We start from the raw sequence: 12,411 nt of genomic DNA on the forward strand, positions 1-12,411 counted from the left end.
ACTTCCAAAGCTTTTTAAACATTCTTGAAATCCTAAGGACACTATTCCTTAACTTAAAGAAACTAAAATATAAAGTCTTTAACTTGACACAGGATATGAATCAACACTAATCCTATGGCCAAACAGTAACCAAATTCAACAATTCACAATTAAGCTAATAGAATTAAATTCAATTCAGTTTTCCAGATATCAACTCATCAACAAAATGTCAGAAACTCAGAATTGCAATTTATTTGAAACAATAATCTGAATGCTCAAAGAGTCAAAGATCAAAAGGTCAAAATGCAACTCACCTCGCCAAATTTTGACCCACAACCCTCAATTATGTTATTAGGTTTAAGAACTCGGTATTTAGAGCTTGTGAATCGATTATGAGATTATTGAACATCTTCACTCATGATTATGTTCCACAATCAAATGCCTACCCATTCAGTTTCACAAACCCTAAAAACAAAACAGTCAACCGGGTTAAAAAACACACAAAAAAATTGAAAGAATAATACCATAACTAATAAATTGACCCTGTATCAAAATTCATTTCTAGATCCAGAAACTGCACCAAGTATAAATTTACACACGTTTGCTGCTGCGTTTGCAGCCGTAAACGGCTGGAAACGCGGAAGCAAACGGGTGCAAAAACGCAGCCGTTTAACGGCGTGTTTACAGCTACAAACGCAGCAGCAAACGGGTGTAAAAACACAGCCGTTTGCTACCGTAAACGCGCCATTAAACGGCTGCAAACGACTGCGTTTTTACACACGTTTGCAGCTACGTTTGCAGCCGTAAACGCGCCGTTAAAGACTCCTGCAATCCGGTTTGTCATTCCACTTTTGTCACCAACAAACACTGAAATCGTGTGGCGCCTCACCCTGAATAACAACATAAACCATATAAATTTTACAACGAAGATAAATAAAAGTGTGAAAACACAAAACCTCAGTTACTTCCCCATCCCACAAAAGAGAGTCCAATTTTAATATTCGAGTGTCAAATGACTTATCTTGAACTACAACATTTCATGATAATTGTCATATAATTAAATATAACAAAACAATCTACAAGAGCTGTATGAAGCTGTGGTAATCACTGATAATGAAGAACACTTATGAAAATTACCAGCTGAGGGCAACGGGGACACTTTCAAGACAGGGTACATTCGAAGAACCACAGATTTTTCACAAAAATCCTTGTAACACAAAAATCTTAGTGATTTCACTGGATCTTGACAAAAAGCCACCCAAACTCCACAGAAGATTGCTGAAAGAAAATACAGGCACCCTCCGCAGCCGTCTAGGTTTCCACCCACGACCACCATATCCGACATCTTCTATCGTCTGGGTTATCACCACCACTGTGTTTGAGAAAGAAAAAGCTCGAAAATATGTGAGATTTGTTGTTAGATAAACGCTTCAAAGGCAGATCTAGGGTTTTTCAAGAGAGAGGGATGGTGAAAGAAACCAGATGTCTTTTGTGTTGGGATTTGAGATCCACGAAATAGTGTCGGATTATAGAAAGAGACTTACATCCAATCGTTGTTCTCCTGTAATTTGTCTTGCAGTTCCAGATTCGAGAGGTAATGTAGAAACAAAGGCAGGTTTGAATTTTGAAATAGCTTTAGGGTTTCAAAGATTTGGGTTTCCAGATCTCGAGGAAGAGAGAGAACGAAAATGATACATGGCTCTCAATTTGAATTTTGAAATGAAATTTTAGGGTTTTGATGGCAGCGTGTTTGAGGGAAGTTTTCAACACATCCATGCTTAAATGCTTGTACAATGGGCTTTAAATGGTTGTACAATGGCAAATGACCATTCTTGCCCTTCCTATATGCTTATTAAAGTAGTATAGATATATATATATATGTGTATATATATATATATCAATTTATATTATATGGAGGAGAAGAGTGTAAAGAAAAATTGGATAAAAGATTTCCATTTGTCACACCAGAGATATGCTCCTGAAGTAGCAATATCATTAAGAAAGTATGAATATTTTGAAATAATCTCATATCCATGTGAATGAGTAAAGAATGAAAATCCATGAAAGTTTTCAGATTCTATCTCATTCCCTAAAGTGATTGTGATTACATATTGGTCATTGTAAAGATAGTGATCATGGACATAACTGAAAAAGTTTAATAATGAGATCGACCATTTAGAATTGTAATAATGGTAATGTTAATAATGAAATGGACCATCAAAAGTGGCAAACTAAGGAGTGACTATATATGATGATGGTTTGAACTTTAAAGTCATTATACATTCTCGTGTATCGTACGTTTTGTATTACATACGTGCAAATAATACATATACGATCATAAAACAGAAGTTTATGGATCATGATTATTTGATTAATTGGCATGACCGGTTAGACCACACCAAGTCAATAATGATGTGAAATTTATAGAAGAACCAGAATATTCTTCCTGATAAGTGCATGGAATGTTTGCTCTCAAATGCAGTGGATTACCAACTAAGTTAGGGTGTGAATCCCTAACATTCCGAAAACGATTAAAGGATATGAATATGCCAAAATGATACCATTTAGTGTTTTAAATCGATGCATCGTCTAAATGGTTATCAAATCCACAACCTGAAGTTTGTGTGATTTTGACTTAGCTAATGTGATAACAAGCATATTATTCTAGATTGGCATATTTATTTTGGTTTTGACGGTGAATTTGATTCCGATGTTATTGATAATAATTGGAATACGTGTTTCTATTGAGACAATCACTGAAAATCTATGATTGGTTGCAAAACCAATGATCATGAGATTGGAAGTTCATATGTTATGAACAAGTTATTTTACATGAAACATTAATTCACATCAAGCCAACAAGTTATAATACTTTCTCCCCATATAGTTGGTTTTGGTCAGGAACCAAAAATATCCTTTTAAAGAATTTAGTTGTGCAATATATATTGAAATTGATCTACCATGATGCACAAAGATGAGACTTGGAACGTGGATGAGAATGTCACACCCCCAAAATACCACATGCAGAATTCACTGCGGGGCGTATAACGTACCAGGATCTAGCCACTAATCACATTGAACTAACAATAGAGTAATAAACACATAATCTTATTTAATATGAAAAGTGCATCTCAAAACGTTTAATTCAAACAAATATTCGTTCAGCTGAAGCATAAATTATCGTTCAACCAATCAACATCATTTTGTTTAGAAACATAAGCAAACGTTAAATGTTTTCTCAAGTGACACAACCCATGACAACACCGGCTCCGCAGACTGCAAGTTCCATTCCGTGATGCATCTAACGACCTACAAGCATGCAGAAAAGTGTGTCAGGCCTAATAGTACTATCAACAAATACCCCGTTGCCTCCTAGGAAACTAGCTCGGTGTGTAAGTAGGGACTTTCGTGATAGAGTTGAGTTTGTTAACTAACATTGAAATTAAACAAGACGTTTAAAAGTATTCCTCCAAGGAATATTAATTTGTTTGTCCCCCCGGGACGCATGCTTGTGAAAAGTAGTGAACTCACCTTAGTTTTGCTCGGTATGTATTAACGTACTTCTAGCGATTAATAAACATTAGGTCCATTACATGCGACCTAAGGTATAATATCATGTATCATGTAGGTAAGTATACGAGTAGGGTTTTACAACACCCTAAGTATCCAAACAATCAAGTGTTCACTTGATCAGATTAACATGTTTATCATGCATTAAACACATAGTGGATACTCTAGTTGGTGACAAGTAGTGATTCAGAGAGATTCAGGTGTAAAGGTTATCAATAAACACGGACATCACGTATTTCCAGTTAAGCTCGGACCCATGTACATATATAACTTCAGAACATGCTCATAACGTATACACATCACATTAAATTCGGACTATGTGTATATACTTAAACTTGGAACTAGCATGAATCCATATGTGCATAACATAAATTTGGACATGTTTAAATGCGAACCACTTAAATACATAATACATGTAAATGCGGACAACTTATTCATCAACATATTCGGACAAGGTTATATATCAACAAATGCGGACTATGTTACACCTCAACAAACTCGGACACTCTTCAATTGTTTAAGTGCGGACTCTTTAAGAAACTAAGTGCGGACATTATGTTACTTAACAAATGCGGACCATCATGTTAAACTCAAGTGCGGACATCTTGTTCAAACATTAAGTGCGGGCATCTATCAAGTGCGGACACACTATATATGTGGAGACATGTATCAAGTTTTATAAGTGTGGACACTTTAATAGATCTTACGTGCAGACATGTAATATTCATTAAGTGCGGACATGTTAAATGTTTGACAAATGCGGACTATATACGACATCACAAGTGCGAACCCTTTGATTTGTTTAAGTGCGTACATGATGAATGTTAACAAAAGCGGACAACTTTGTTACTTCATAAAGTCTGGCAAATCAGAAATTCCATTATTCAAGGTTTTCATGAACAAAAACCCCCAGATGCACAGAAATCAACAATGTCGGGAATCAAATCAATTATTCTAACAGTTCTATCTTGTCCCTAATACCACTAACATCAAACAATCATTACACATTCATTCAGTCTACAGCAATTATCATACATTCATCAATCATGAAACAAAAACACAGATTGTTTGGATGTCTAGGGTTTTGCATAGAATCAAAAGAAACAATATAACAACTGTGATATAAACCTTACCTTTGATTGATTTAGAATTGATTCTTGAAGAAGTGAAGGACCAAAGATCAATGATTTGTGTGAGGACTTGGAGTAGCCAAAAGATGAGAGAAATGATTTGAGAAAACAAACTGTCGTATTGTGAAGTTATAGGGAGTTTAGGGTTTTGGAGTGGTTATAAGAGTTTCTAACTTATTCACAAAGCACCCCTAACTATGCAAATTTTACATAAGGCATATAATAATATGTAATTTACATTTAAAGCATGTAGTACACATATTTGTCATGTAGCACATAAGTTTCGTATCAACCATCCGTTTCTAACTATATATTCGTGTTAGTCACCAACGTTCGAGAGTTATCATGTGTGTGTGTTCCAGTAATTCCCCGAATTACCAACCTAAGCCCATTTAATTAACCCTAGTTAAATGAAGTGCTATGAATGTATGTTTAACTTAACTGTGGTTAGGTTAAAGTAGTAATCTGAAGTTGCGGGTTGTCATAAAGAATATATTGTTGAATAGATCCATTGACAAGAGATTTATTTATTGGTCAATTAATTGATATCCATCTCAATGGATTAACATTCTCAACATCAGGGGGAGAGATAAAAGGAAGTTGGAAATAGAAATGAGTTAGAATGAAATATCATTGATCCTCATACTAAACAATGTGAACCAGAAGTTCAAAGGACAACTCATTCACAAAGATTAGCAAAATAATTACCAGACGCATTCACCTACCTGAAAAAATGACTAGTTAAGTCATATATGTCAACTGCTAATGCTCCAATTAAGATAATTATCTCAGAAGGACAATATATTGTTAATTAGTCTATGGCACGCCTCAAGCGTGGTAGAGTAGTCGATTCCAAAAAGAAAAAACCTCAAAACAAGGGAGAAAACAATTAAGATGGTCAAGTCGAGGTTATAGTAAAAAGGTCTCACGAAGAGACATTAGACATGATGGTTCCAGAAGAACCTCGGGTACCTGAAAATAAAAAGATCTTAATAATTTTTATCATGTCTAGAAATGTATGGAATCGAAATTAAAATTGACGTCATTATACTTTTCTAAATAATGTAGCGCTTGAAATGGTTAAATGACGAGGATTAAAATTTAAAATCTACCTATGAATTAATACATATAAATGATTGGCCAAAAAGTGAAAAGACGCACATAATGCAGAGTTGAATTCTCTAATGAAATGAAAAGTTTTCGAACCAACAGTCCATACAACTGAATTTATAAAGTATGTTGGATACAAATAGGTCTTTTATGCGAATCATGTGAAAATCAAATTAAATGTAAGGCAAATTGGTGGCACAAGGATTTTCGTAAAAACCATGATTGATTATAAAGAGACACATTCTTTAGTGGTGGATGCAATGACTTTCCAATATTTTATTCGTCTGGTAATATTGAAAGAGAATTGATATGTGTCTTATTAATGTTATGTATCTCTTGATACTAAAAGTGTACATGAAGGTCCCTAAAGGATTTGAATGATCAAAATCATGTATGTTAAGTTCTCGAGAACAATATGACCGTTGTATACATATTCATTTTTGAGTATGATTGAACTCTTAATGAGTTTCCTAAAGCAATTGAGTTCTCTAAAGGTGAATTGAAACATCTTAATGATATAATTCTTGTGCACCATTAAACATACATAGAAAATTTGTACCCAGTGATTGTGATATCTCGATAAATAGTGTATACGCATGGTACAATATAGATTTTGGAGATAAAAGCAAGTGTTTATGCCATTTTTGCATATGGTATAGAAATCTATGTGTTGAGCAAGTTTATATAGAAAAACTCTTGAAGAATGAACGCACATGCATATTTGAATAAGATGGAAAGAATTCCCTCAGGGATTGATAATGCCAAAAGCATTAATATCAAAACCTCAAGGACGTACTATATAAAGTTGACAAAATATGTATGGACTAAAATAGTGAATCGAATGTGGTATAATCAACTCACTAGTGAGCTCAGAAACAAGAAATACATATGATGAAGTTGGTCCATTTGTTTTCTAAAAGAACAATATGAGGTTTACAAGTATTACATTATATGTTGATGATGTCATTGAATCTCATGAAGAGAAAAAAATGAGCTCAATTAAAGCAAGAATTTGCAAATGAAATATGGTGTTGCGAATTTATGGCTGGTTATGTAAAACATAAATTTGTATTATTATCCATCAATCATAATAAATCTAGAAAATTATGGACATTTTCATATGGACAAAGCTTATTGTGTAAGTACATTTAATGATATCCAAATATTTGATACAGAAAAATGAATTTTATCATCTTCTATCAAAGAAGCAAAGATCGTTGGTCCTGAAGTACCATAGTTCAGTACAAATTGTATTAACATATTTTGCCAGTTATACACGAACATATATCATTAAATTCATTGGCAAGATATAACTCGTGTAGAGTGAGGAGATAATGTAATGGGTAAAACATATATTTTATATACCCTTAAGGTACGAAAGATATGGGTTCATATTTTACTAACCCATCAACAAGTTTGGTTAGTTTTGTAAATGCATAGATTATAACAAAACACATTCATGGATTGTGGTATCTGCTTACAAGAGGAGGCAATTAAAGTTTCACATGAAGATCATACATCAACGTTCATTGAAGAATTGTACACCAAGAGATCAAACAAAAAATTACTTACTACAAAAGTTTTCAGCAAATTTCATAGAAGATTGGCACCTGTTACTTAAATGATACATATCATAATGAGGAGAAGTTTTACACAAGTAGCACTTTTTTTCCCTTCACTAAGTTTTATCACATTGGGTTTTCTTAGTAAGGTTTTTAATGAGGCAACGTACATGATCCAGAAGTATTAGGGAGAAGTATTAGGGGGAGACGATATGCGCTGCATTCTTTTTCCCTTAGCTAAGTTTTTGTCCCATTGGCTTTTCCTGGCAAAGTTTTTAACGAGACAGTATCTCCAAGCGTATCAAGTTGATAACCAAGGGGGAGTGTTATAAATATATTATTATGGTTATCAACACCAAAAATAGATTAGTTTTTTCTCCAAGTTTTGTAATCATATATACCCCTATTGTATCTCAATGTAAAACATGTCATTCAATGAAATATCATAGTTTTCTCTCTATTGTTCTTTTCTTATAATTGTGCTATTAGACTAATTTCACAACTGATATAATAATTTTTTAGATGAAATAAATAACTTGGGGTTCCTTTTGATCAAAAACCGCTAAAAATGGCATCCCTCGATTGGTCTCAATGGTGTAAGTTCCGTTTCTTTTAATTCTATGTAATAGGCGAGTAGTAGATTTGGCCAGAAGTATGCTTTTGGTTGGGCTATGCTGTTTGTTGTTTGTGTGTTTGGTGGTTAATAAAGATGGCTTTTAAAAAAAATTGTAGGTGACAAATACTTAAGGCTTAGACACACAGTGTGAGCGTGAAAGTGCAGCGTTTATGCCCTTTCACGCCGCACACACCACACCGAACTCTGCGTTGTTGATGGCGTTGTGGACAGGGTTTGCGATTTCCCACCAACGTTGATGTTAAATGAGCGTTGACGTGGCGTGCTCTGATTGCACATGGTTACTAACCGTTGGACCCCGACAACATAATTTAAAAAAAAGATTTTTTATTTAAAAAATAATTCATCCCATCTATATAAAAAACTCCTTCTCAACCTTTTTATAAATAAATACATCATTAGAGTCTCCCAAAAAATCTCAACTTTTTATATAACTCTCAATACTCTCTCATAAAAATCTCAACTTTCATTTTATTACAATGTCGGTTATTCCATGGATCCTAAAAGAGGACATCAAATTATGCGAATCGTGGGTCGCGGTGGTGAACAACCAACGGCCTCCGTTACGCACGTCTTCGTTTTGGGAACGGGTTTATCAAGAATTTTGTACGCGTAGGGTTGAGGCCATCCGATCTAAAGATGCACTTTATTCACGTTTTCGGATGATTCATATTAATCGTACGAGATTTGAAGAGATTTTCAATGGCGTGGACAATGATGATGGTGAGCTAAACGAAGTCGACATCACCCAAGTCGCTCTCGTCGAGTTCCATAACTTGTACGGACGTGACTTTTATTTTTAAATGTTAAATAACGTCTTTAATTTTTAAGTTATGTAATGTCTTTAATTTTTAAGTTATATGATTAACTAGTATTAATTGGTTTTTATTTAAATTTAATAAATTTTATATAATTTTTAAATATAAATTAATAAACAAACAGATCAACTTTACCTTACCTCGAAACATAATAAATAATTAAAGGAAAAATTACAAGTTTTGTTCTTTATCTTAATACTACTTATCAGGCGGTGTCCTTTTTAACGAATTTTGACAAATTTTGCCGTTTACAATGAATTTTGTTGCATGTTTTGTCCTTTAGGCTTAACCCAGTTAGATTTTCTTGTTAAATCTTGTCACCCAAGGGTATTTTAGTCTTTTTACCCATTTATTTCATAAGTCAACCCTAAAATATTTTGTTTTATTCTTTTAAATAATATTAAATAAATGGGTAAAAAGACTAAAATACCCTTGGGTGACAAGATTTAACAAGAAAATCTAACTGAGTTAAGTCTAAAGGACAAAACGTGCAACAAAATTCGTTGTAAAGGGCAAAATTTGTCAAAATTCGTTAAAAAGGACACCGCCTGATAAGTAGTATTAAAACTTGTAATTTTTCCATAATTAAATAATAAGCCACACATCCTTAATCAGGAAAAAAGAAAAAAAAATCACCTCAAATAAAAAAAATGCTTACTTAATCAAAGATTTCTCTTAGGTAGCGTTCGTTTCATGGAATGGAATGGAATGAAATTAGGAAGTTTTTCTTTATAAAATTGATCTTGGTTGGGGGAGGGAGGAATTTGAAATCCCATGAATTTCTTTAATCAATGAAATTTGTGACTATTTCAACATTCCATTCCATTCCTTCATTTGAGTGAAGGATTTCTAAGGAATGTTGAAATAGTCACAAATTTCATTGATTAAAGAAATTCATGGGATTTCAAATTCCTTCCTCCTCAACCAAGATCAATTTTACAAAGAAAAACTTCCTAATTCCATTCCATTCCATGAAACGAACGCTACCTTAATGTATTACATAAATTAAATTTTGAATGTAAAGAGTTCATCACGTGTAGCATAAGATGCCTACCAAACAATTATTTATCTAAAACATATATAAGAGTGATGATATTATTTTCTAGTGGTATTTTGGGGTGAGATAAGGTTTAGAGATCATTAGGTTCTGCGTTTGATTTTTACAAGGTTTTTTTCCCAGATTTATTGGGGTTTATTCTGAATTGGCGTATAAGCGTTATTGTCTAGTGGAAATGGATATGATCGGATGGTTCTACTAGTGACACGAGGATACTGCAGTGGTCCATTAGTAATCCAAATTTGCCGTAATAAAAAGTAACACATATATAAGAATTTCTTACATTGAATAAAATTATACATTATATGATTTTAGTTAGACAAGAAAAAAAAGATATTGACAATTTAAATGGAAAATAGCCTTAGGTTAAGTGTCCCTTTATTTAATTTGGCCTTTCATAATGATGTGACATGCACATGTTAAAATTAGAGGACCAAATATTAGGTGTATAGTAGAGGTGATTGTAGTATACATGTATTATATAGGCAATTATGTTATATAATGTACAATTTGGTGAATAACATTGAAGGCAGACCTAAACCACTACACTACATATTATCCCCTCATCCCTACATCCATGCTTGGGCCATAAAAAAATCTTGAAACTAAAAACCACACAAAATGTTTACCCTTCAAACCCATTCATCTTTCCCCATGTTGAATCAAGAGGATCAAGAATCTGAACATCTTTATTGTGCAAGTTATTTGGAATCAAGCAAACAAGAACAAACTTGCAAAGAATTAGCTGAAGTCAAGAAGAACAAAAGGCCATCACAGGATAGGGAAGCCCGGGAGGTGGAGTGGAGGCGGTACCGCGGTGTCAGAAGGCGGCCGTGGGGGAAGTTCACCGCGGAGATAAGGAACCCAGAGAAGAAAAAAGCAAGATTATGGCTTGGTACTTTTGATACACCTGAACAAGCTGCATTGGCTTATGATAGAGCTGCGTTTAAGTTCCATGGTTCTCGTGCTAAGGTTAACTTCCCTCTTTTAATCGGCTGTGACGATAGGGTTTCGATGTCTTCGTCTTCATCCTCTATCGAAAACGGGCTTAGGAGAAAGAAGATTAATCCCACCGAGGATCAACCAATGGACATACCCGCTACAACAGTGAACAAGACGGAAAATCAGCATGAAACCCTACAAGATCTTCAGTTATTTACCTTAACACCTAATGATTTCTCATTGAACAACCTTGTTGACCCAACACCTAACACCACAACCAGTAACAATGATTCATTGTGGTCAATCTTTATGCAAAACACAGTTCAGTCTCCAACAGCCACTGCTAGTTCTAGAGTTGGAGAAGTGTGTGACCGTGAATATTCAATGTGGGATTTTCAATTAAACACTGTCCCACCCGAGGAGCTTCGGTTTCCGGTGATGGAAGCGCCACCGGTAACCGCCACTAGAGCCTCAGAGGTGGGGAATGATCATGACTCGTTCTGGGATTTTCAGATGGATACATTGACAGATGATGATTTTCTTTTGCTTTAGGGTGTTGAAATTTGGTAGGTTAATTTATTATTATTTGAATATGATCAAGAACTCTTTCAGTATTTCATGCATGACATAATATACCAGTAATGGATCTCTTGTTATTTACAATTTAGTTGTTTCAGATTCCAACCGTTAATTTTGTTTAGGTGGGATCAGACTTGGTTCAGATGGTCAGAAATGGTGTGATTTATTCTAGAAGTCCCCGAAATTCGTACATGATATTTATGGGTAGTATCACATTGCAAAGTAGCATCCTACATGTACACTTTTCTTTTATTTGAGGTTTTTAGCTGAAAGCAATTCTATACAATATTTTTTAGGTTTTTTTTTTTTCTTTTTTTTACTCTCATTATTCTTATATCACTACATCTTCTTCTCACACTTTTTCACTCTTTCTCTCTTTATATATATATCTATGTATATATAGAAAAAAATATCAGATAGAGATGTTTGAATATTAACTCTCTTCTTAGCTCTTTCTTTTTACAAAGAAATCAATTCTTATAATTACCACAAAGCGCCTTTGAGGGCACATATATACGCACATCCCCCACATAAATCAAGTCAGCTAACTTGTTGTTCGCAGCCTCCACCTTAGCAACGGATAACGTACTCTAACCATCGATGTGGATACTGTTACAAAGTATATTAATCGATCTTGTTAACTTGCAAACAATATTCATTGATAGAGAGAGTTGGATTTAAAGCGACACCAAATAATCAAAATTATGTTAAAGTAGTAAAAAAGAATGATTATGATGATTGTTTTATGAGTGATTTTTAAAAAATATCTAATATGGTTGGATGGTAAGAATATGGTACAAATACAATATGATAAATAATAAAAAATAGATGTTATTAATAATCAAACTTAATACCCAGTTAAAAGAATTAATATCTAAAAAAAATAATTTGACAAAATTTATAATTGTCATCTCAATGTTAACTTTTTTAGATACATATATTAACGATTGTGTATATTATCAAATTACATTATATTTTATTCAGTTATTATTCAACTGTGTAATACGTATGTTTTTTTAAACGTAACTTT

At 33.7% G+C, this 12,411-nt stretch overlaps 1 protein-coding gene across 2 annotated transcripts; it reads left to right on the forward strand.

Moving 5' to 3' along the window:
* Positions 1–10,388: 10,388 nt before the first annotated feature.
* LOC110917414 (ethylene-responsive transcription factor ERF087) lies at positions 10,389–11,688 on the forward strand. 2 transcript variants are annotated; one of them, XM_022161973.2, is made up of 2 exons: positions 10,389–11,368; positions 11,471–11,688. In XM_022161973.2, exon 1 carries the CDS (start codon positions 10,482–10,484, stop codon positions 11,352–11,354), a length of 873 nt encoding a protein of 290 aa, XP_022017665.1. In that variant the 5' UTR covers positions 10,389–10,481; the 3' UTR covers positions 11,355–11,368; positions 11,471–11,688. The 2 variants fall into 2 exon arrangements, with proteins under 2 accessions (XP_022017665.1, XP_022017666.1); XM_022161974.2 differs by having other exon boundaries at positions 11,504–11,688.
* The last annotated feature ends 723 nt before the right edge of the window (positions 11,689–12,411 follow it).

The sequence above is a fragment of the Helianthus annuus genome, chromosome 16 (assembly GCF_002127325.2).
Source record: "Helianthus annuus cultivar XRQ/B chromosome 16, HanXRQr2.0-SUNRISE, whole genome shotgun sequence".
Lineage (NCBI taxonomy): Eukaryota > Viridiplantae > Streptophyta > Magnoliopsida > Asterales > Asteraceae > Helianthus > Helianthus annuus.

What these genes read in the sequence shown, in the direction of transcription:
- LOC110917414 (XM_022161973.2), top strand. Translation starts at nt 10,482, where the DNA reads ATGTTTACCCTTCAAACCCATTCATCTTTCCCCATGTTGAATCAAGAG.